This window comes from Seriola aureovittata, chromosome 3 (genome assembly GCF_021018895.1).
Source record: "Seriola aureovittata isolate HTS-2021-v1 ecotype China chromosome 3, ASM2101889v1, whole genome shotgun sequence".
NCBI classification, from domain to species: Eukaryota; Metazoa; Chordata; class Actinopteri; order Carangiformes; family Carangidae; genus Seriola; species Seriola aureovittata.
Genome location: NC_079366.1, coordinates 31,177,120 through 31,201,820, shown reverse-complemented (window position 1 = coordinate 31,201,820; position 24,701 = coordinate 31,177,120). Strand labels below are relative to the sequence as shown.

Sequence of the window (24,701 nt, the reverse complement as noted above, 5' to 3'; positions counted from 1 at the left end):
TACCAAACCATCAATCGATTACTTGAAAAAAAATTGCAGATTAATGATATACTTAAAAAAAAAACTTCTGACTACATACAGTATTGAACAGGGCTGAAATTCTTGCTGTGATCTGAATTTGTACATTTATGACTTTGAATCACTAGAAACAACAATATTGAAATTTTTGTCCTTATTGGATCTAAATTCAGCTGTTAATGGTGTGAAATACATTTAAAACGGGTAATAATTGTTCAGTGGTTGATAACAGGCAGAGAAAAGTCATTTCTGTGAAGGAGCCGTAGAGGCAGCGCGCGTTTAATTCCATTTGTCCCACTTCGCTCGCCTTAGCAAGAAAGGGGCGGGGAGACGGAGGGGTCACAGAACAGTTGCATTGTGGGAAAACACGTGTGGCAGGGGAGCAGGGAGGAAGCGGTAAGTCTTATCGTTAATTTTAATATTTTAAAAATATGTTAGAGTGAGTTTCAGACGCGGTTAGTGTCGCCGTGAACGGACGGAAGCGCGTGAGTCCGGACGGACTCCTCAGTTGGCGGGAAACTGGAGAGTGAAACCTCGGTCCGGACTGTTGTTGTTCAGAGACTCACGAGACACTCGGGTTGTGTTTGAAACACTGAACCAGGTGTTTTAAACATCAGTACCTACCTGCTTATCACTACAGGAAGTCAGACGTGTCGATTCATGAACAACTAAACTTTAATTAGTTTAAAACCTTCTCGTCACTTCCTGTTTAAGTGTCTCCCTCACTGTTTATGGTTCACGTGTCTCCAAGGAAACGGGTAAAAACTGCCTCCATGTTTAAGGATCCTCCCGATTATAATAAGTTTCTAAAACACGTTATTTAAACATTAATGAAGTTAGTAATCTTCATACTGGGTCTTTAAAGGCTAATTACTCATGTTTCAGCTGTTAAAGGTTGAAAAGCGGAACGTAATAATCCAGAACATTATTTTTTTAAATTAATTTTATATTAGTTGTTTTATTTGTATTTTTTGTTATTTTTATTTAATTTACACATTTTTCTATTTATTGTTATTTGTTTATTTTCTCTCTGTACAAATACAGGGAGAAAATACAAAAATAACAACACAATGATAATGATAATGAAGAATAACAAATAATAACAAAGATGATGATAATAATAGTAAAATAAAAAAGTAGATAATAAAAGAAAAGCAGGAGAATACATTAAAGTTCAGTAACGATGCGGAGGAGAGATAATTGTTTGTTGTTTCACTCCAGTTTGATTTGAACATTTCACATGATGAAAACGTGGGAATAATTAACCTGAAAGTGTTTTATTCTCTGACACGTCACATGTTTTCACTGAACCTGTGACTCCTCTGTTCTTACTTCTATTCTTTTTACTTTTCTGTTGCAGCTTGTGTTTTTGTGTTGTCTTGTTTTCTGTTTCTTCCTGAGATAATAACCCGGATTCTGATCCTGGTTCAGTCGGGCTCATTCAGCCTTTTTAGACCGCCACCCAGCTCTGACTCCAGGTCCTGAACTCACCTTTATTTTCTTTTATTGATTATCATCTTCTTCTCTGTGATTAGTGATTAAATGATTGTCTGGTCTGGAAGACATCAAGATGTTTGACGTGACTTACTCACTCGTTTGTACTTGACATCTGACCAGATAATTGATTTTGTGTTAATTCATGCAACAAATTTGTTTATCAAGATTTACAAAGAAGGAAAAACACCATGTGATTATTGTGGTAGATTATAGGAGATTTATTCCCATGGCAGCTGCAGTTCTACCAAGGAGAAGTTGTAAAAAACACATGTTCCTTAAGAAAGTGGAAAAAGGTTTAATTCTTCTTCTTCTGTTTTTATTCGGCAGGTGAGGCTTTGATTTTTGCCGCCATGTCGTCCAAGAAGAACCAGGTGAGCGACGAGCGCTTCAGGCGGGTGCAGAAGGACCCGCGCTTCTGGGAGATGCCGGAGAGGGAACGCAAGATCAAGATCGACAAGCGTTTCCAGTCCATGTTCCACGACAAGCGCTTCAAGGTGAAGTACACGGTGGACAAACGAGGCCGTCCCATCAACCACACCTCCACAGACGACCTGAAGCGTTTCTACAAACTCTCCGACTCCGAGGACGAAGACGAAGGCGACGAAGAAGAGGACAAGAAGGCGGCGGCTGAGGGGAAGAAGAAGAAGAAGAAGAAGAAAGGGATGGAGAAGCTGGTGAAGAGCACAGGAGGCGGAGCTAAAGGAGAGCGGCCCGAAGGAGGAGTCAGAGTCGTGGAGGATGAAGGTGAGAAGCTGCTTGTTCATCATCATCATCACTCACGTCCAGAACACTTCCTTCATCTCTTTCTTCTATTTGATCAAATTCAACTGGTCGAATTGATGAAAAACAAATTCAGATCAAGAGTAACTCAACATCCGCCGTGTTTCACAACGTCCCTGGGTCAAAGCTTCATAACCTTCACACACGCTCTCACGGCTCTGGAGAAGCTCGGCTGATGTTCGATAATATCAAATATCTCAATGTTTCCCACCATATTCCATATTTTTATATTGGTCAGTAAAATCTGCAGCTCAGTCCGACCCTCGTGTCTCTGCTGAGCTCACTGCACCTGACACAGCACGTCACACGAACCAGGAACACGGAGAGAGAGGCTTTTAAAGGCGTCTGATAGTGAGAGTCCAAAAATCCTTTTATCACCTTCGGATTTTAACTGTGAGCGTGGAACGGAGAGCAGTGATTGGTCGGCAGGTCTGAGGTGGAAGAAGGAGGAGCAGAGAGCAGCGAGCGTCTCCTGCAGAAACGACTCAGATATCAGCAGCTGAAAATATGAAAATCAGACTGTGTTTGTTGAACTTCCTGTGACTCGGCTCCTCCTCCTGATCAATGATCAAAAATCTCCCATGAGTCTCTGCGGTTAGCTGATCTCTGTGACTTTATTTTTCCTCAGATGACGACGATGATGACGAGGAGCGGCAAACTGACGAGGAGGAGGAGGACGGTGTCGACCTGGGAGCCGGAGTGACAGACGGCAGTGAGGAGGAAGATGAGGATGAAGAAGATGAAGAGGAGGAGAGTGATGCTGGGAGCGGGTCAGAGGGGGAGGAGTCCGGTCTGGATTCAGAGGAGGACAGTGACAGCGGGCCGGATCTGGCCAGAGGGAAGGGCAACGTAGAGACGAGCTCAGACGAAGACGACGATGACGACGTGGACGCCATCTTGAGGAAAGAGGAAGAGGAGATCGAACACGACTGGGGAGAGCTGTGCAAAGACGCGCCGCGAAGTGACGAGGTGAGGCGACGTCTGGAAACACCCGCCCTCTGAACACGCCATCTCCTTTATATGACTCGTGTGTGTGTGTGTGTGTGTGTGTGTGTGTGTGTGTGTGTGTGTGTGTGTGTGTGTGTGTGTGTGTGTGTGTGTGTGTGTGTGTGTGTGTGTGTGTGTGTGTGTGTGTGTCAGGTGTCTGTCCGGCTGGCCATCTGCAACATGGACTGGGACCGTATGAAGGCCAAAGACCTGCTGGCTCTGTGCAGCTCCTTCACCCCGAAAGGAGGAGCCGTGCTGTCTGTCAAGGTAACAACCCCAGAACACACACACACACACACACACACACACACACACACACACACACACACACACGGGTCCTGTCCACATGGTCAGCTCTGAGTTCGTCAGATCTCACTTCCTGCTTCATATACTAATAAACAGGTGTGAGTTGTTGTTTTGAGCCAATCAGATGAGGTTTGTGTTTGTGAGCGAGGGATCGACTGATTATTGGTTTTAATATTCAGCATCTTCCGATTATCTGTATTGTTATTTTATTTTTTTAACCAATAAAATAAATTCCCCCCAAATTTGATCAGACAGAAAATAATAAAATAATCATCAATAATGAAGTTTTCTTTCCAGAAGGTTCTGATAGATATTTAATGTCTTTACTGATGTGATTATTTGTCCTTCAGCTCCTGGATGTGTTTCTTTTCACTCTATTGATCCTAATGAATTAATTCGTTTATGTAGAAATAAAACAGACATGCAATGAATAGTTGATTAATCGATCAGCTGATCGACAGAGAATCAGTCGTCTTCTTTATTGGTAATTAATTCGTTGTTTTAATCTTTTTTTTTTTTTTTTTAAGCAAAATGCAAATATATATAAGAACAAAACTGAATGTGACCAGGAGGCGAAAATAAAACCAGGAGCTGGATCCGGCTGTTTGTACCTGTTTGTACCTGTTTGTACCTGAGAGGCGAAACCAGGGGAAAACACCCCCAGCTGCTGGAGCTCACGGCACCTGGACGTCCAGGTTTTGTCTTTGTATTTCTGTTGTCATGACCACTGCACCTATGATAAGATGCAGGACCCTCCATCAACGTGAGCAGTCGTCATGACAACAGAGATGGACTTCAGGTGGACAGGTGTGAGTGTGGAGTCTGTGTGACAGAGGTTAACCGCAGTGCATGCTGGGTGTTGTTGTCTAGATTTACCCGTCAGACTTTGGAAAGGAGAGGCTGAAGGTGGAGGAGAGTCAGGGACCGATGGAGCTGAGGGCGCTGCCCGACGACTCGGAGGACGACACTGAGGAGGAGAGGTGTGACACACACACACACACACACACACACACACACACACACACACACACACACACACACACACACACACACACACACACACACAGGTTGAATCCTCCTCTGGATCTGAGCGTGTGCTGGTCTGCGTCTCTCAGGGTTTACAGGGAGAAGAAGCGCGACTACCAGTTCAAGCGTCTCAAGTATTACTACGCCGTGGTGGAGTGTGACTCGGTCGACACGGCCGCCAAGATCTACGAGGAGTGTGACGGCTACGAGTACGAGAGCAGCTGCTCCGTCATGGACCTCCGGTAGGAGAACACAGAACACAGAACACAGAACATGAGAACACAGAACATGAGAAACCAGAACATGAGAAACCAGAACATGAGAAACCAGAACATGAGAAACCAGAACATGAGAAACCAGAACATGAGAACACAGAACATGAGAACACAGAACATGAGAACATGAAAAAAAGAACACAGAACATGAGAACACAGAACATGAGAACACAGAACATGAGAACATGAAAAAAAGAACACAGAACATGAGAACACAGAACATGAGAACACAGAACATGAGAAACCAGAACATGAGAAACCAGAACATGAGAAACCAGAACATGAGAACACAGAACATGAGAACACAGAACATGAGAACATGAAAAAAAGAACACAGAACATGAGAACACAGAACATGAGAACACAGAACATGAGAACATGAAAAAAAGAACACAGAACATGAGAACACAGAACATGAGAACACAGAACATGAGAACACAGAACATGAGAACACAGAAGATGAGAACACAGAACACGAGAACACAGAACACAAACCTACAAGTCACAGGATTAAAAACCAAGTTGAAACGTCTGTCGACAGGTTTATTCCTGATGACGTCACGTTTCCCGAGGAACCGAAAGACGCGGCGACGGACGTGAACCTGTCGGCGTACACGCCCAAACTCTTCACCTCATCTGCCGCGGCCACATCGAAGGTCGGACTCACTGCACATGTTCTTGTAGAAAACATCAAAGATCTTTATATTTATCTTTAGTTTTTTCTTTTATCAGCAACAAATATCAAACATTTAATGCAACAAAGTTTCTTTTGATTAAAACTGATAAAAACTTTCACGTGATTCAGATTCGTCTCGTTTTGATCGACCAAAAGTCCAAAATGCTTTTTCTGTCGTTTGTAAAGAGAAGCAGGAAATCATCATTTGAGAGGCGGGAATCAGAGGATTTGATTGATTATTAAAATTGATAATTGATAACTCGATGAATCATTTCAGCTTTAAACTGTTTAATTATTTTACTTCCCTTCCCTTTAAATGTGTGATGAGACTTTTTATGTTTATAATAATAATAACTTTATTTATACAAAGTGCTTCACACAAACAGAACAGCATGAGTCAATGAAGAAATAAATCAAATGAAAACAAATTTCAACATAATGCAAAGAGATCTGACAGGAAGTGAAGAGAGGCAATTCAATATGTAGAAACAATAATTAGGGATAAAACATGTTTGATAAATCGCAGATGTCATCGGGGGCGGAGCCAATGGGGGGCAGCGACCAGAGTCATGTGATATATGTAAAGGTTATTATTATGATGAGTCTTTTATTTTGAAACATCTGCAGAAAGTGTTTCACTGACTGAAAAGTGGCTTTTATTGGAGAGTGTATGTAACGTGATTATTGAACCAATCAGGTGCAGCTGACGTGGGACGAGACCGACCACGAGCGGGTGACCGCCCTCAACAGGAAGTTCAACAAGGACGAGCTGCTGGAAATGGACTTCAACGCCTACCTGGCCTCCTCCAGCGAGGAAGAGGAGGAGGACGGAGAGGTTGCGTTCGGAGACGTCACAGCAGAGGGTGAGAGGACTCGCTCTGCTCTTTAATGAAGGTTCTTCTTCTGTCGTTGAGACGAAGCTGCTGACGGGGTTGTTCTGTTTCACAGCTAAACGGACAGAAGAGGAAGAGGAGAAACCTGAAGAGGAAGAGGAGAAGACGAAGAAGACGAAGAAGAAGAAGAGTGAGGAGCAGATCTCCAAGTACAGAGAGCTGCTGAGAGGTCTGCAGGACAGAGAGAAGAAGCTGCAGGAGGACAAAGACATGCAGATGGAGATCACCTGGGTGCCAGGTACGTGTGTGTGTGTGTGTGTGTGTGTGTGTGTGTGTGTGTGTGTGTGTGTGTGTGTGTGTGTGTGTGTGTGTGTGTGTGTGTGTGTGTGTGTGTGTGTGTGTGTGTGTGTGTGTGTGTGTGTGTGTGTTTAAAGTTTATAATTCAGTAAATCAGTAGCAGGTAACTAAGCAGAAAGAAAGCGGCGAAAAGAAATGCAACTTCCAGTCAGGACTTTCACAATAAAATCAAAGCGGAAACAGGAAGCAATCGCTATCTATCACTTTATTAAATTAGCCATTGATTATATTCTTGTCCGCCATCAAATGGATCAGAAGAACTTGTCCTGAAACATAACTGACCTGCCGACCAACAACAGGGATGCGGTCACCTGCACTTCAGCCAATCAGAAGCTTGTAAATAGAGACAGTCCTGAGCTCATGTGAACATCTGGACGGTACAAACATCAGTAAAAATAATAAACAACAATAAAGGACCAAGTAATAAATAAAAACAATAAAAGAAAACAATGGAATGGATGGAAAGATAAATAAATAAAATTCAAAAAGTCAAAAGGTTGGTCTTGAGTTAGCTTTTAAAATGTGTGTGTGTGTTTGCGTGTGTGTTTGCGTGTGTGTGTGTTTGCGTGTGTGTTTGCGTGTGTGTGTGTTTGCGTGTGTGTGTGTTTGTGTGTGTGTGTGTGTGCAGGGCTGAAGGAGACGACGGAGCAGCTGGTGAAGAAGAAGCTGGAGGGGAACGACCAGCTGACGCCGTGGGAGGAGTTCCTGCAGAAGAAGAAAGAGAGGAAGAAGCAGAAGAAGTCTCAGAGGAAACAGGTGAGGGGGGGGGTGGGGGGTGGGGGGGTTGTCACAGTGTCAGAGTAATGTTTATATCTTCATCACCATGACAACGTTCACCCACCAGCTCTGCTTTGTGTTCGTCTCCCACCAGGAGGACGACCTCAGCGATGACGAGCTCCCTCCAGACGTCGACCTCAGTGACCCCTTCTTCGCCGAGGAGCTCGGCGCCACAGGTGATCAATACTGTCAATCGATGAGGATTGATTGGCCACTCTGGTGTTTGACGGTGTCAACAGTGACGGTGTTGTCTGATGTGTCTGCAGATCCAAAGAAGAAACAGAAGGGAAAGAAGAAGAAGCAGGAGGAAGAGGAGCGGACGGCTGAGGAGGAAGAGGAACTGGAGAGGCAAAAGGTCAGAGGTCAATCTCAGCTCATCATGAAAATCACTGAACCTGAGCTCAGCACATCTCACTGTGTGTGTGTGTGTGTGTGTGTGTGTGTGTGTGTGTGTGTGTGTGTGTGTGTGTGTGTGTGTGTGTGTGTGTGTGTGTGTGTGTGTGTGTGTGTGTGTGTGTGTGTGTGTGTGTGTGTGTGTGTGTGTGTGTAGGCTGAGATGGCGCTGCTGATGGAGGACGACGCCGGCGACGCCAAACACAAACACTTTAACTACGACAAGATTGTGGAGCAGCAGAACCTGAGCAAGAAGAAGAGGAAGAAGCTGCTGAAGAAGGGGGCGGAGCCTGCGGAGGACGACGAATTCCAGGTGAGACCTTTGGTTACAGGCCGTCACCTGTCGTTAACCTGCACTCAGAGGTTCTTCAGACAGAGTCTCCAAACCTCAGACTTTAGTTTCAGCTGAAAACAAAACGCCTCTGGAGGAAGTGACGTGTGTTTGTTAATGATCAAGATCCGACTTTTCACAATAAAATACTTGTGACAGTTTTTATAAAAGTGAAGTGACACCAGCAGCTGTTTGAGGAAAAGAAACCAAACGGCTGAAAGTTAAAGTGTTCATGACCATGAATGTGTAAAAACCTTCATAACAAACCACTTCCTGTCTGTGTACGTCCAGGTGGACGTTCAAGACCCTCGTTTCCAGGCCATGTTCACCTCCCACCTGTTCAACCTGGACCCCTCCGACCCCAGCTACAAGAAGACTAAAGCCACTCAGAGCCTCCTGGCCGAGAAGCAGCGCAGACGGGAGGAGGAGCGGCGGCAGAAGGACGACGTCCTCGCCGCTCGGGCGACCGAGTCCACCGCTGGCGCCACACGGGAAAATGACTCTGACGCTCCGGCGGCGAAGAAGCCGATGGACCCCGGCCTGTCTTTGCTCGTCAAGTCCATCAAGAGCAAAACGGAGCAGTTTCAGGCTCGGAAGAAACAGAAGCTCGTGTAGCTTCGGACTGAGACTTTATCCTGACGACGCAGGATCAACTTCCTGTTTGTTTTTAACGAATCAGGTGAAAACTTCAGATGCTGTTGAAAGGTTTCATGTCACTGATGCTGCAGAGGAAATCAGTCAGGAAGAGAAACGCTCCGGTCGTTTATGAGTCGGCATAGCAACTGATTAAAACGGTGACAACTGTTGTAAGTGTCACTTTACTGTGTTTCCCCTTAATGAGCAGAACATCAGGACTCGTGACCTTTAACAGACTGACGCAGAAAGAAAGACGTGAAGTGTTTATTCAGACTTTAACACAAAGACATTCTCTTATATTTTCATTCATGATTACAGCAGCTTCAGTCACGTGTTAGAAAATGATAAACTATTAGTCTGTTATTAAGTTTGTCCTCACACTTACATTAAATCAAGCTCAGTATCGATTCCTGATCAAACAACAGGTGTTTTCTGCTGGCCCCGCCCACTGCAGCTCATCACTCTGCTGGTGCACCTGTCCTACCTGAAGCACACTGACCGAAGCTGTGTGCACCTGCGTCTCTGTGTAAACCTGTTGTTACTGTAGAACAGCTCTGCTTACGTTCCTGTAGCTCTTTCACAATAAAAGCCTCAGTGTTTACCTGCGGAAAGCTTTGAATCCTGTTTGTTTTCTCACTGAGGCCTCAGCAGGACAGTCACGATCCTAATCAATTAATCAGCTGATTATTTCCTCTATAAGAAAGTGAAAATTATTATTTCAGGTCAAAGAGTTTCAGGTTTTTATTCAAGCAACGTTCCAAAGTTCAAACGGATTAATTATCATCTCATCAATTAGTCCCTGCGGCTCTGGTCTCGTTTAGTCACACCTGAGCGAAGTGTCAGATTAACTTTCAGCAGGTCAATCAATCACAGTCACACGGTCTTGATGAGCAGTCGGCTCCTACGGCCCCGGGTATTCGAAGACGGCGGCGGCTCCCATCCCGGTCCCGATGCACATGGACACGACGCCGTACGCCCTGCGGTCAGAACAGGAGAGAGCGACGCTGAGAGAACCGGTCTGGACTCGCTTCAATCAAGATCTTTGTTTCAGTGACACCTGAGGAAACACAAACCTCCTGCCTCTGCGCTTGAGCTCGTTGAGCAGCGTCACCACCTGTCGGGCTCCGGTGCAGCCCAGAGGGTGACCCAGGGCGATGGCGCCTCCGTTAGGGTTCACCTTCTCCAGCGGGATCCCCAGCTTCTCCACGCAGTACACGGCCTGAGCAGCAGAGAAGAAGAACACTGAGATCAGTTTCACAATGTGGCGATGTCACTGACACGAGCGAGAGGAAACGTCTCCTTCACCCTGAACCTGCGGCGAGCAGCTCACCTGACTGGCGAAGGCCTCGTTGATCTCAAACACGTCGATGTCGGCCACCGTCAGTCCTGACAGGAAACAACAACGAGACAAACAGACGCTCGACAGTGAGCGAACAGCTGAGGCCGCAACACGTCAGTCAGAGGGATCAGTCCGACCTCCACATCCGTCACTGATCTCAGAGGAGGAGGAGAAGAAGAAGAGGAAAAGAGGAAGGGAAGAAGAAGAAGAGGAAGAAGAAGAAGGGAAGAAGAGGAAGAAGAAGAAGGGAGGAAGGGAAGAAGAAGAGGAAAAGGGGAAGGGAAGAAGAAGAGGAAGGGAAGAGGAAGAGGAAGGGAAGAAGAGGAAGAAGAAGAAGGGAGGAAGGGAAGAAGAAGAGGAAAAGGGGAAGGGAAGAAGAAGAGGAAAAGAGGAAGGGAATAAGAAGAGGAAAAGAGGAAGAGGAAAGGAGGAAGGGAAGAAGAAGAGGAAAGGAGGAAGGGAAGAAGAAGAGGAAAAGAGGAAGGGAATAAGAAGAGGAAAGGGGGAAGGGAAGAAGAAGAGGAAGGGAAGAAGAGGAAGAAGAAGAAGGGAGGAAGGAAGAAGAAGAGGAAAAGGGGAAGGGAGGAAGGGAAGAAGAAGAGGAAAAGGGGAAGGGAAGAAGAAGAGGAAGGGAAGAGGAAGAGGAAGGGAAGAAGAAGAGGAAGAAGAAGAAGGGAGGAAGAGAAGAAGAAGAGGAAAAGGGGAAGGGAAGAAGAAGAGGAAGAAGAAGAAGGGAGGAAGGGAAGAAGAAGAGGAAAAGGGGAAGGGAAGAAGAGAAGAAGAAGAAGAGGAAGGGAAGAAGAAGAGGAAAAGAGGAAGGGAAGAAGAAGAGGAAGGGAAGAAGAAGAAGAAGAAGAGAGGAAAAGGGGAAGGGAAGAAGAAGAGGAAGGGAAGAGGAAGAGGAAGGAAGAAGAGGAAGAAGAAGAAGGGAGGAAGGGAAGAAGAAGAGGAAAAGGGGAAGGGAAGAAGAAGAGGAAAAGAGGAAGGGAATAAGAAGAGGAAAAGAGGAAGAGGAAAGGAGGAAGGGAAGAAGAAGAGGAAAGGAGGAAGGGAAGAAGAAGAGGAAAAGAGGAAGGGAATAAGAAGAGGAAAAGGGGGAAGGGAAGAAGAAGAGGAAGGGAAGAAGAGGAAGAAGAAGAAGGGAGGAAGGAAGAGGAAGAAGAGGAAAAGGGGGAAGGGAGGAAGGGAAGAAGAAGAGGAAAAGGGGAAGGGAAGAAGAAGAGGAAGGGAAGAGGAAGAGGAAGGGAAGAAGAAGAGGAAGAAGAAGAAGGGAGGAAGAGAAGAAGAAGAGGAAAAGGGGAAGGGAAGAAGAAGAGGAAGAAGAAGAGGAAGGGAAGAAGAGAAGAAGAAGAGGAAAAGGGGAGGGAAGAAGAAGAGGAAAAGAGGAAGGGAATAAGAAGAGGAAAGGAGGAAGGGAAGAGGAAGAGGAAGAAGAAGAGGAAGGGAAGAAGAGGAAGAAGAAGAGGAAAAGGGGAAGGGAAGAAGAAGAGGAAAAGAGGAAGGGAAGAAGAAGAGGAAGGGAAGAAGAGGAAGAAGAAGAAGGGAGGAAGGGAAGAGGAAGAGGAAAAGGGGAGGGAAGAAGAAGAGTTCAGGATTCACGTCTAACGGGTCAGAGTCTCACCAGCTTGCTCCAGAGCTGCAGGGATGGCGAACGCCGGTCCGATCCCCATGACATCAGGAGGAACCCCCACCACCGCACTGGCCCTCAGGACCCCCAGCACCGGCAGACCCAGAGCCTCCACCGCTGACCTGCGACCAATCAGCACGGCCGCTGCTCCGTCACTCACCTGGCTGGAGTTACCTGACAACAGAACATGGGTGTGTGTGTGTGTGTTCAGGTGTGAGGTTCATTGTCCACCTGCTGGTCCAGCGGCGCTGACTCACCTGCCGTGGTGCTGCCGCCAGGTTTGAAGGCCGGACGCAGTTTCCCGAGTCCCTCCAGACTGGTCCCAGGTCTGACGCCGTCGTCTCGCCGCACCGTCACCTCTCGCTCTTTACCGCCATCGTCCACGAGCTTGGTGATGACGGGGACGATCTCCTGGTCGAACAGTCCCGACGCCTGAGCCCGAGCCGCTCTGTGAGGGGGCGGAGTCTAATATCAGACTTGAATTATCTATTAGATTATTTCCAGATAATGTTTTAAAAAGATGAACTTTAAACTTTCCCGTTTTTAACAAAACAGCCACAAAGAAAACGAGTTCAAGTCAAACAGCAGCTTCATTAATTAAGATCATTAAAACATCTGGATTACTTCTGCTGAGAGCGGAGAGCGAAGGCGTCCTGCTTCTCTCTGGAGACGCCAAATCTCTCCGCAACGTTTTCTGAGGTGATGCTACACACACACACACACACACACACACACACACACACACACACACACACACACACACACACACACACACACACACACACACAGAGACACAGACACACACAGTGTTGAATAATGTTTTTGCAGATCATTATGATGTCACAGTGAAGTTGACCTTTGACCTCAGTTTTTTTTTTTTAAATGTGATAATTAGTGGATGAATTCTTGAGTTGTGAAAGTGGTCACTGTGACCTTGACCTCTGACCTTTAGCCACTAAAATCTAATCAGGTCGTCCTTGAGTCCAAGTGAACGTTTGTGCAAAATGTGAAGCAGTTCCTTCAAAACGACCCAAAACAAAATGGCTGCCGCTCTGACTGTCGCCGGCGTGGAGGAATAAAAGTGACAGTAAATTCTGAGGTTGTTTAAATAATAAATCTGAAGTTGCTGAAACAGTTTTCAGGATTTTATAAAAACCTTTCATGTGATAAATTCATTACCTTTTTTTGTCCAAGTGTAATAATTTAATTTTGGTTTCTAAGACGGTTTGAAGGTCACAGCGAATTCTGATATAATCAGCTGTTATAGTTGTGGCTGTGGGATTATGATTGATTAGTTCACATCCAGTTGTTGATTGATTGTGATCGATTCGAGGTAAAACAGCAGCAGCAGCTCTCACCCCATGGGGATGATGCAATCTCTCGCCTTGTTGTTGTCCATCAGCCTGGAGCTCAGGTCTCCAGGGTCTCCTACTGAACGCAGAGACATGCTCTCCACACTGAGACACACACACACACACACACACACACAGACACACACACGCACACAGGCACACACACACACACACACACACACACGATTCCTTCATTGCACAGCTTCACTGAAGTAAATGTACCAGGTGTGCTCTTAAAGTGACAGTACCTGATTACTAATTAACCTGTTCTACACATGAAATATAACCTTAAGTCAATTTTAATAAAAACATTCTTGTACATTATGATTCATTAACTGTCACTTTTCTTCCACTAATCATCGTCTCAGACACCGACTGTGTTGTTCATGTGACGTACCCGCAGGCCAGGCCCAGGTCCATGCACTCACTTCTGATGGCTCCTGCACAGACAGGTGAACCAGGTCACACAGGTGAACCAGGTCACACAGGTGAACCAGGTCACAGGTGAACCAGGTCACACAGGTGAACCAGGTCACAGGTGAATCAACAGCAGGTGTATTTGTGTGAAGCTTCAGTTTTTACCTGCGATGTTGAACAGAGCCTGAAGCCCCGATGAGCACTGTCTGTTCACCGTGTAGACCGGGACGGTGTCTGGAAACCCACTGAGGAGACAGGAGATAGGAGACAGGAGATAGGAGAGAGGAGACAGGAGACAGGAGAGAGGAGAGAGGAGAGAGGAGAGAGGAGACAGGAGAGAGGAGACAGGAGACAGGAGATAGGAGACAGGAGAGAGGAGAGAGGAGACAGGAGAGAGGAGACAGGAGATAGGAGATAGGAGAGAGGAGACAGGAGACAGGAGACAGGAGACAGGAGAGAGGAGAGAGAGAGAGGAGAGAGGAGACAGGAGATAGGAGAGAGGAGACAGGAGACAGGAGACAGGAGACAGGAGAGAGGAGAGGAGACAGGAGAGAGGAGAGAGGAGACAGGAGAGAGGAGACAGGAGACAGGAGATAGGAGACAGGAGAGAGGAGAGAGGAGACAGGAGAGAGGAGACAGGAGATAGGAGATAGGAGATAGGAGACAGGAGACAGGAGACAGGAGACAGGAGACAGGAGAGAGGAGACAGGAGAGAGGAGACAGGAGATAGGAGAGAGGAGACAGGAGACAGGAGACAGGAGACAGGAGAGAGGAGAGAGGAGACAGGAGAGAGGAGAGAGGAGACAGGAGAGAGGAGAGAGGAGACAGGAGAGAGGAGACAGGAGATAGGAGAGAGGAGACAGGAGACAGGAGACAGGAGACAGGAGAGAGGAGAGAGGAGACAGGAGACAGGAGAGAGGAGACAGGAGAGAGGAGATAGACAGGAGAGAGGAGAGAGGAGACAGGAGAGAGGAGACAGGAGACATGAGACAGGAGAGAGGAGACAGGAGAGAGGAGATAGGAGACAGGAGACATGAGAGAGGAGACAGGAGAGAGGAGAGAGGAGAGAGGAGACAGGAGAGAGGAGATAGGAGACAGGAGAGAGGAGACAGGAGAGAGGAGAGAGGAGAGAGGAGACATGAGACAGGAGAGAGGAGACAGGAGACAGGAGACATGAGACAGGAGAGAGGAGAGAGGAGACAGGAGAGAGGAGATAGGAGACAGGAGAGAGGAGACAGGAGAGAGGAGACAGGAGAGAGAGACAGGAGAGAGGAGACAGGAGAGAGGAAGAGGAGACAGGAGAGAGAGACAGGAGAGAGGAGAGAGGAGACAGGAGACAGAGACAGGAGACAGGAGACGGGAGAGAGGAGACAGGAGACGGAGAGAGGAGACAGAGAGAGGAGAGAGGAGACAGGAGAGGAGACAGGAGATAGGAGACGGGGAGAGGAGAGAGGAGACAGGAGAGAGAGATAGGAGACGGGAGAGAGGAGACGGGAGAGAGGAGATAGGAGACGGGAGAGAGAGACAGGAGACAGGAAGAGGAGACAGGAGAGAGGAGATAGGAGACAGGAAGAGAGGAGAGAGAGACAGGAGAGAGGAAGAGGAGACAGGAGAGAGGAGACAGGAGATAGGAGACGGGGAGAGGAGACAGGAGACGGGAGAGAGAGACAGGAGAGAGGAGAGAGGAGACAGAGAGAGAGACAGGAGATAGGAGACGGGAGAGAGGAGACAGGAGACAGGAGAGAGGAGACAGGAGAGAGGAGATAGGAGACAGGAGACAGGAGAGAGGAGACAGGAGAGAGGAGAGAGGAGACAGGAGAGAGGAGACAGGAGATAGGAGACGGGAGAGAGGAGACAGGAGACAGGAGAGAGGAGACAGGAGAGAGGAGAGAGGAGACAGGAGAGAGGAGATAGGAGACAGGAGACAGGAGAGAGGAGACAGGAGAGAGGAGAGAGGAGACAGGAGAGAGGAGACAGGAGATAGGAGACGGGAGAGAGGAGACAGGAGACGGGAGAGAGGAGACAGGAGAGAGGAGAGAGGAGGCAGGAGAGAGGAGACAGGAGACAGGAGGAGGTTAAACGGCAGATTATTTGGATTATTTTCAGATTTTCGACTGCATCAGATGAGTGTGTGAATGACTGAGGGTCAGTCTGACCTCTGACCTCTGACCTGAGGAAGTGAGCCACTCTGGCCATCAGAGCCCCGGCTCCAGGCTGCAGCACGTTACCTGCAGACAGGTGAACACAGGTCAACACGCAGACCATTTAGATCAACAGTCAGAGGGGGGGAGGGGGAGAGGGGGGGGGGTAGTCTCACCTACACAGACGTCCCCCAGCTCGGCGGGTGACAGTCCAACATCTGTCAGCACAGCTGTCATCACTGCACTCAGCAGCTCGTCAGGTGTGGTGTCCTGGAAGACGTCATCAGTTAGTGTTGGCACGGGTGAACGGGTGAACAGGTGAACAGGTGACCGGGTGAACAGGTGAACGGGTGAACAGGTGACCGGGTGACGAGGTTCGACAGTTACCTTGAAAGATCCTCTCTTCGCTCTCCCGATAGCGGTCCTCAGTCCGTGAACCACCACCACGTCGTCCGGACCGCTGCTCTCCGCAGATCCGGATCTGGAGCCACATTCTGACCTCCATAAATCCCGCCTGTGGTCGGAGGAAGTGGCGGGAGACAGGTGACCTGAGATTATCTTCAGCCTGTGCATTGCGACGATGAAACACCTGAGCTCAGTCCGTACGACTGGAGCCACTTCCTGCTTCCGGACGGGGAGAGGAGAGGGACAATTAGAACGCGAAAGGGGCGAGAGATCGTCTTCTTATATAACAGCTGTTTCACATCATTTCAGTTGAACAAGTGACACGAGTTTAACTTCACTCAGAAGCGTTGATTGACAGCTGATCAGGACCAGAGGGCGGAACACGTGACCTCTGTCACTGAGTTGAAAGAGCTTCATGGGCTTTTTTATTGATTTATTTTCTTATTGTTTTATTTATTTGATATACTACTATTGTATTTATGTTGTTATTTTTTCTTAAAGCTGATCTCTAAAGTTGTTATTAAAAAGGTCAAAACCTAACTAACGTTTTTTTTTTTTAGTTCTTTGCTCCTTTTTCTAAAGATCCTTACACTTATTAAAAAAAAACAAAAAACAAAAAATGTGATGCTATAACTACAGGAAGTACTTTTACTGTGAAACTTACTAAAGGAAGTACTTGTGCTGTGATACTGTGAGTACAAGAAGTGCATTTACTATGATAAAGTAACTAAAAGGAAATACTTTTACTGTGATAATGTAACTACAAGAAATATGTTTGTAACTACAGGAAGTACATTTACTGCAGGTACTCTACATGAAATGCTTTTACTGTGAAACTTACTAAAGGAAGTACTTGTGCTGTGATACTGTGAGTACAAGAAGTGCATTTACTATGATAAAGTAACTAAAAGGAAATACTTTTACTGTGATAATGTAACTACAAGAAGTACTTTTGCTATCATACTGAAACTACAGGAAATGCTTTTACTGTGACTCTGTACTCTTGTGTTGATGGTTTATTTTAAAAAGTAAAAAAAGGTCATATTATAGTTAGTCATAAAAATCCAAAAAAACGTCATAGTATAACAAGGCATAAAAAGTTAAAAAACGTCATAGTATAGTAAGGAACAAAAAATCATAAAAATGTCATCGTATAATAAGGCATAAAAAGTCATAAAAATTTCATAGTATAGTAAGGCATAAAAAGTCACAGTATATTAAGACATAAAAAGTCATAAAAACGTCATAGTATAGTAAGACATAAAAAGTAAAAAAAAAGTCATAGTATAGTAAGGCATAAAAAGGCATAAAAACATCATAGTATTGTAAGGAACAAAAAATCATAAAAAAACGTCATAGTATAGTAAGGCATAAAAAGTCATAAAAACTTCATAGCATAATAAGGCATAAAAAGTCATAAAAACGTTATTATAGTAAGGCATAAAAAGTCATAAAAACTTCATAGCATAGTAAGGCATAAAATGTCATAGTATAATAAGGCATAACAAGACAAATAAACCTCATAGTATAGCAAGGTATAAAAAGTCATAGTATAGTGAGGCACAAAATGTCATAGTATAGTAAGGCATAAAAACGTCACAGTATAGTAAGACATAAAAAGTGAAAAAAAACGTCATAGTATAATAAGGCATAAAAAGTCATAAAAATGTCATCGTATAGTAAGGCATAAAAAGTCATAGTATAGTAAGGCATAAAAAGTCATAAAAATGTCATAGTATAATAAGGCATAAAAAGTCATAGTATAGTAAGGCATAAAAAGTCATAGTATAGTAAGGCATAAAAAGTCATAAAAACGTCATAGTATAGTAAGGCATAAAAAGTCATAAAAAGTCATAGTATAGTAAGGCATAAAAATGTCATAATATATTAAGGCATAAAAAGTCATAAAAAGTCATAGTATAGTAAGGCATAAAAAGTCATAAAAATGTCATAGTATAATAAGGCATAAAAAGTCATAGTATAGTAAGGCATAAAAAGTCATAAAAAGTCATAGTATAGTAAGGCATAAAAAGTCATAAAAATGTCATAGTATAATAAGGCATAAAAACGTCACAGTATAGTAAGACATAAAAAGTCATAAAAACGTCATAGTATGGTAAGACATAAAAAGTCACAGTATAAAAAACGTCATAGTATAGTAAGGCATAAAAAGGCATAAAAACATCATAGTATTGTAAGGAACAAAAAATCATAAAAAAACGTCATAGTATAGAAAGGCATAAAAAGTCATAAAAACGTCATAGTATAGTAAGGCATAAAAAGTCATAAAAACGTCATAGTATAGTAAGGCATAAAAAGTCATAGTATAGTAAGGCATAAAAAGTCATAAAAAGTCATAGTATAGTAAGGCATAAAAAGTCATATAAAGTCATAAGGCATAAAAAGTCATAAAAATGTCATAGTATAATAAGGCATAAAAAGTCATAAAAACGTCATAGTATAGTTAGGCATAAAAAGTCATAAAAATGTCATAGTATAATAAGGCATAAAAAGTGAAAAAAACGTCATATTAAAGTAAGGTATAAAAAGTCATAGTATAGTGAGGCACAAAATGTCAAAGTATAGTAAGGCAAAAAATGTCATAGTATAGTAAGGCATAAAAAGTCACAGTATAGTAAGGTATTAAAAGTCATAAAAATGTCATAGTATAGTAAGGCATAAAAAGTCACAGTTTAGTAAGGCATAAAAAGTCATAAAAACGTCACAGTATAGTAAGGCATAAAAACGTCACAGTATAGTAAGACATAAAAAGTCATAAAAACGTCATAGTATGGTAAGACATAAAAAGTCACAGTATAGTAAGGCATAAAAAGTCATAAAAACTTCATAGTATAGAAAGGCATAAAAACGTCACAGTATAGTAAGACATAAAAAGTCATAAAAACTTCATAGTATAGGAAGACATAAAAAGTAAAAAAAAAGTAATCGTATAGTAAGGCATTAAAAGTCATAAAAACGTCATAGTATAGTAAGGCATAAAAAGTCATAAAAACGTCATAGTATAGTAAGACATAAAAAGTAAAAAAAAACGTCATCGTATAGTAAGGCATAAAAAGTCATAGTATAGTAAGGCATAAAAAGTCATAAAAAGTCATAGTATAGTAAGGCATAAAAAGTCATAAAAATGTCATAGTATATTAAGGCATAAAAAGTCATAAAAACGTCATAGTATAGTAAGGCATAAAAAGTCATAGTATAGTAAGGCATAAAAAGTCATAAAAAGTCATAGTATAGTAAGGCATAAAAATGTCATAATATATTGAGGCATAAAAAGTCATAAAAACGTCATATTATAATAAGGCATAAAAAGTCATAAAAACGTCATCGTATAACAAGGCATAAAAAGTCATAGTATAGTAAGGTATAAAAAGTGAAAAAAACGTCATAGTATGGTTATTCAAAAAAAAGTCATGAAAACGTAATAGTATAGAAAGGCATAAAAATAAAAAAAACCCTCATATTATAGTAAGGCTTAAAAGTCATAGTATAGTAAGGCATAAAAAGTCATAAAAACGTCATAGTATAGTAAGGCATAAAAAGTCATAGTATAGTAAGCCATAAAAAGTCATAAAAATGTCATAGTATAATAAGGCATAAAAAGTGAAAAAAACGTCATATTATAGTAAGGTATAAAAAGTCATAGTATAGTGAGGCACAAAATGTCATAGTATAGTAAGGTATTAAAAGTCATAAAAATGTCATAGTATAGTAAGGCATTAAAAGTCATAAAAACGTCATCGTATAGTAAGGCATAAAAACGTCACGGTATAGTAAGACATAAAAAGTCATAAAAACGTCATAGTATGGTAAGACATAAAAAGTCACAGTATAGTAAGGCATAAAAAGTCATGAAAACGTCATAGTATAGTAAGGCATAAAAACGTCACAGTATAGTAAGACATAAAAAGTCATAACGTCATAGTATAGTAAGACATAAAAAGTTAAAAAAAACGTCATAGTATAATAAGGCATAAAAAGTCATAAAAACGTCATTGTATAGTAAGGCATAAAAAGTCATAGTATAGTAAGGCATAAAAAGTCATAAAAATGTCATAGTATAATAAGGCATAAAAAGTCATAGTATAGTAAGGCATAAAAAGTCATAAAAATGTCATAGTATATTAAGGCATAAAAAGTCATAAAAAGTCATAGTATAGTAAGGCATAAAAAGTCATAAAAATGTCATAGTATAATAAGGCATAAAAAGTCATAGTATAGTAAGGCATAAAAAGTCATAAAAACGTCATAGTATAGTAAGGCATAAAAAGTCATAGTATAGTAAGGCATAAAAAGTCATAAAAAGTCATAGTATAGTAAGGCATAAAAAGTCATAAAAACGTCATAGTATATTAAGGCATAAAAAGTCATAAAAAGTCATAGTATAGTAAGGCATAAAAAGTCATAAAAATGTCATAGTATAATAAGGCATAAAAAGTCATAACGTCATAGTATAGTAAGGCATAAAAAGTCATAAAAACGTCATAGTATAGTAAGGCATAAAAAGTCATAGTATAGTAAGGCATAAAAAGTCATAAAAAGTCATAGTATAGTAAGGCATAAAAAGTCATAAAAACGTCATAGTATAGTAAGGCATAAAAAGTCATAGTATAGTAAGGCATAAAAAGTCATAAAAATGTCATAGTATAATAAGGCATAAAAAGTCATAGTATACTAAGGCATAAAAAGTCGTAAAAATGTCATAGTATTGTAAGACATAAAAAGTCATAAAAACGTCATAGTATAGTAAGGCATAAAAAGTCATAGTATAGTAAGGCATAAAAAGTCATAAAAATGTCATAGTATAGTAAGGCATAAAAAGTCATAAAAACGTCATAGTATAGTAAGGCATAAAAAGTCATAAAAAGTCATAGTATAGTAAGGCATAAAAAGTCATAAAAATGTCATAGTATATTAAGGCATAAAAAGTCATCAAAACGTCATAGTATAGTAAGGCATAAAAACGTCACAGTATAGTAAGACATAAAAAGTCATAACGTCATAGTATAGTAAGACATAAAAAGTTAAAAAAAACGTCATAGTATAATAAGGCATAAAAAGTCATAAAAACGTCATTGTATAGTAAGGCATAAAAAGTCATAGTATAGTAAGGCATAAAAAGTCATAAAAATGTCATAGTATAATAAGGCATAAAAAGTCATAGTATAGTAAGGCATAAAAAGTCATAAAAATGTCATAGTATATTAAGGCATAAAAAGTCATAAAAAGTCATAGTATAGTAAGGCATAAAAAGTCATAAAAATGTCATAGTATAATAAGGCATAAAAAGTCATAGTATAGTAAGGCATAAAAAGTCATAAAAACGTCATAGTATAGTAAGGCATAAAAAGTCATAGTATAGTAAGGCATAAAAAGTCATAAAAAGTCATAGTATAGTAAGGCATAAAAAGTCATAAAAACGTCATAGTATAGTAAGGCATAAAAAGTCATAAAAACGTCATAGTATAGCAAGGCATAAAAAGTCATAGTATAGTAAGGCATAAAGAGTCATAAAAAGTCATAGTATAGTAAGGCATAAAAAGTCATAAAAGTGTCTTAGTATAGTAAGGCATAAAAAGTCATAAAAATGTCATAGTATAATAAGGCATAAAAAGTCATAGTATAGTAAGGCATAAAAAGTCATAGTATAGTAAGGCATAAAAAGTCGTAAAAATGTCATAGTATTGTAAGACATAAAAAGTCATAAAAACGTCATAGTATAGTAAGGCATAAAAAGTCATAGTATAGTAAGGTATAAAAAGTGAAAAAAACGTCATAGTATGGTTATTCAAAAAAAAGTCATGAAAACGTAATAGTATAGAAAGGCATAAAAATAAAAAAAACCCTCATATTATAGTAAGGCTTAAAAGTCATAGTATAGTAAGGCATAAAAAGTCATAAAAACGTCATAGTATAGTAAGGCATAAAAAGTCATAGTATAGTAAGCCATAAAAAGTCATAAAAATGTCATAGTATAGTAAGGTATTAAAAGTCATAAAAAGTCATGAAAACGTAATAGTATAGAAAGGCATAAAAATAAAAAAAACCCTCATATTATAGTAAGGCTTAAAAGTCATAGTATAGTAAGGCATAAAAAGTCATAAAAACGTCATAGTATAGTAAGGCATAAAAAGTCATAGTATAGTAAGCCATAAAAAGTCATAAAAATGTCATTGTATAATAAGGCATAAAAAGTGAAAAAAACGTCATATTATAGTAAGGTATAAAAAGTCATAGTATAGTGAGGCACAAAATGTCATAGTATAGTAAGGTATTAAAAGTCATAAAAATGTCATAGTATAGTAAGGCATAAAAATGTCACAGTATAGTAAGGCATTAAAAGTCATAAAAACGTCATCGTATAGTAAGGCATAAAAACGTCACGGTATAGTAAGACATAAAAAGTCATAAAAACGTCATAGTATGGTAAGACATAAAACGTCATAGTATAGTAAGACATAAAAAGTCATAAAAACGTCATAGTATAGTAAGGCATAAAAACGTCACAGTATAGTAAGACATAAAAAGTCATAAAAACTTCATAGTATAGTAAGGCATAAAAAGTCATAGTATAGTAAGGAATAAAAAGTCATAAAAAGTCATAGTATAATAAGGCATAAAAAGTCATAAAAACGTCATCGTATAGTAAGGCATAAAAAGTCATAGTATAGTAAGGAATAAAAAGTCATAAAAAGTCATAGTATAATAAGGCATAAAGAGTCATAAAAAGTCATAGTATAGTAAGGCATAAAAAGTCATAAAAGTGTCTTAGTATATTAAGGCATAAAAAGTCATAAAAACGTCATAGTATAGTAAGGCATAAAAAGTCATAGTATAGTAAGGCATAAAAAGTCATAAAAATGTCATAGTATATTAAGACATAAAAAGTCATAAAAATGTCATAATGTAGTAAGGCATAAAAAGTCATAAAAACGTCATAGTATAGTAAGGCATAAAAAGTCATAGTATAATAAGGTATAAAAAGTCATAAAAAGGTCATCGTATAATAAGGCATAAAAAGTCATAGTATAGTAAGGCATAAAAAGTCATAAAAATGTCATAGTATATTAAGGCATAAAAAGTCATAAAAACGTCATAGTATAGTAAGGCATAAAAAGTCATAGTATAGTAAGGCATAAAAAGTCGTAAAAATGTCATAGTATTGTAAGACATAAAAAGTCATAAAAACGTCATAGTATAGTAAGGCATAAAAAGTCATAGTATAGTAAGGCATAAAAAGTCATAAATATGTCATAGTATAATAAGGCATAAAAAGTCATAAAAACGTCATAGTATAGTAAGGCATAAAAAGTCATAAAAAGTCATAGTATAGTAAGGCATAAAAAGTCATAAAAACGTCATAGTATAGTAAGGCATAAAAAGTCATAGTATAGTAAGGCATAAAAAGTCATAAAAACGTCATAGTATAGTAAGGCATAAAAAGTCATAAAAATGTCATAGTATATTAAGGCATAAAAAGTCATAAAAACGTCATAGTATAGTAAGGCATAAAAAGTCATAGTATAGTAAGGCATAAAAAGTCATAAAAATGTCATAGTATATTAAGGCATAAAAAGTCATAAAAACGTCATAGTATAGCAAGGCATAAAAAGTCATAGTATAGTAAGGCATAAAAGAGTCATAAAAAGTCATAGTATAGTAAGGCATAAAAAGTCATAAAAGTGTCTTAGTATATTAAGGCATAAAAAGTCATAAAAACGTCATAGTATAGTAAGGCATAAAAAGTCATAGTATAGTAAGGCATAAAAAGTCATAAAAATGTCATAGTATAATAAGGCATAAAAAGTCATAGTATAGTAAGGCATAAAAAGTCGTAAAAATGTCATAGTATTGTAAGACATAAAAAGTCATAAAAACGTCATAGTATAGTAAGGCATAAAAAGTCATAGTATAGTAAGGCATAAAAAGTCATAAAAATGTCATAGTATAATAAGGCATAAAAAGTCATAAAAACGTCATAGTATAGTAAGGCATAAAAAGTCATAAAAATGTCATAGTATATTAAGGCATAAAAAGTCATAAAAACGTCATAGTATAGTAAGGCATAAAAAGTCATAGTATAGTAAGGCATAAAAAGTCATAAAAATGTCATAGTATATTAAGGCATAAAAAGTCATAAAAACGTCATAGTATAGTAAGGCATAAAAAGTCATAGTATAGTAAGGCATAAAAAGTCATAAAAATGTCATAGTATATTAAGGCATAAAAAGTCATAAAAACGTCATAGTATAGCAAGGCATAAAAAGTCATAGTATAGTAAGGCATAAAAAAGTCATAAAAAGTCATAGTATAGTAAGGCATAAAAAGTCATAGTATAGTAAGGTATAAAAAGTGAAAAAAACGTCATAGTATAGTAAGGCATAAAAAGTCATGAAAACGTCATAGTATAGTAAGGCATAAAAAGTCATAAAAAAGTCATAGTATAGTAATGCATAAAAAGTCATAAAAACGTCATAGTATAGTAAGGCATAAAAAGTCATAAAAACGTC

General features: G+C 40.6%; 2 protein-coding genes across 4 annotated transcripts; one reads left to right on the top strand and one right to left on the bottom strand.

Moving 5' to 3' along the window:
• The first annotated feature begins 331 nt into the window (after positions 1 to 331).
• esf1 (ESF1, nucleolar pre-rRNA processing protein, homolog (S. cerevisiae)) lies at positions 332 to 9,511 on the top strand. 3 transcript variants are annotated; one of them, XM_056372694.1, is made up of 15 exons: positions 332 to 414; positions 1,379 to 1,496; positions 1,843 to 2,259; positions 2,924 to 3,264; positions 3,436 to 3,549; positions 4,459 to 4,568; positions 4,704 to 4,856; positions 5,431 to 5,545; positions 6,263 to 6,428; positions 6,514 to 6,696; positions 7,384 to 7,511; positions 7,627 to 7,708; positions 7,799 to 7,887; positions 8,083 to 8,238; positions 8,548 to 9,511. In XM_056372694.1, exons 3-15 carry the CDS (start codon positions 1,866 to 1,868, stop codon positions 8,869 to 8,871), a joined length of 2,355 nt encoding a protein of 784 aa, XP_056228669.1. In that variant the 5' UTR covers positions 332 to 414; positions 1,379 to 1,496; positions 1,843 to 1,865; the 3' UTR covers positions 8,872 to 9,511. The 3 variants fall into 3 exon arrangements, with proteins under 3 accessions (XP_056228669.1, XP_056228671.1, XP_056228670.1); XM_056372695.1 differs by lacking the exon at positions 332 to 414 and adding an exon at positions 530 to 776; XM_056372696.1 differs by lacking the exon at positions 1,379 to 1,496 and having other exon boundaries at positions 372 to 414.
• A 107-nt stretch (positions 9,512 to 9,618) lies between these two features.
• acaa1 (acetyl-CoA acyltransferase 1) lies at positions 9,619 to 16,417 on the bottom strand. Its single transcript, XM_056372725.1, has 12 exons — positions 16,156 to 16,417; positions 15,945 to 16,038; positions 15,798 to 15,855; positions 13,793 to 13,872; positions 13,608 to 13,650; positions 13,217 to 13,315; positions 12,483 to 12,563; positions 12,116 to 12,306; positions 11,853 to 12,032; positions 10,223 to 10,278; positions 9,966 to 10,111; positions 9,619 to 9,869 (listed from the first exon to the last, which is right to left on the bottom strand). The coding sequence occupies exons 1-12, from the start codon at positions 16,339 to 16,341 to the stop codon at positions 9,794 to 9,796; spliced, it is 1,290 nt and encodes a 429-aa protein (XP_056228700.1). The 5' UTR covers positions 16,342 to 16,417; the 3' UTR covers positions 9,619 to 9,793.
• Positions 16,418 to 24,701: the final 8,284 nt, after the last annotated feature.

What these genes read in the sequence shown, in the direction of transcription:
- esf1 (XM_056372694.1), top strand. Translation starts at nt 1,866, where the DNA reads ATGTCGTCCAAGAAGAACCAGGTGAGCGACGAGCGCTTCAGGCGGGTG. An exon ending in AGAAGTCTCAGAGGAAACAG is followed by an intron (nt 7,512 to 7,626) that starts GTGAGGGGGGGG and finishes GTCTCCCACCAG; the next exon opens with GAGGACGACCTCAGCGATGA. An exon ending in CGGAGGACGACGAATTCCAG is followed by an intron (nt 8,239 to 8,547) that starts GTGAGACCTTTG and finishes GTGTACGTCCAG; the next exon opens with GTGGACGTTCAAGACCCTCG.
- acaa1 (XM_056372725.1), bottom strand. Translation starts at nt 16,341, where the DNA reads ATGCACAGGCTGAAGATAATCTCAGGTCACCTGTCTCCCGCCACTTCC. An exon ending in CGAAGAGAGGATCTTTCAAG is followed by an intron (nt 16,039 to 16,155) that starts GTAACTGTCGAA and finishes GACGTCTTCCAG; the next exon opens with GACACCACACCTGACGAGCT. An exon ending in CTCAAGCGCAGAGGCAGGAG is followed by an intron (nt 9,870 to 9,965) that starts GTTTGTGTTTCC and finishes TTCTGACCGCAG; the next exon opens with GGCGTACGGCGTCGTGTCCA.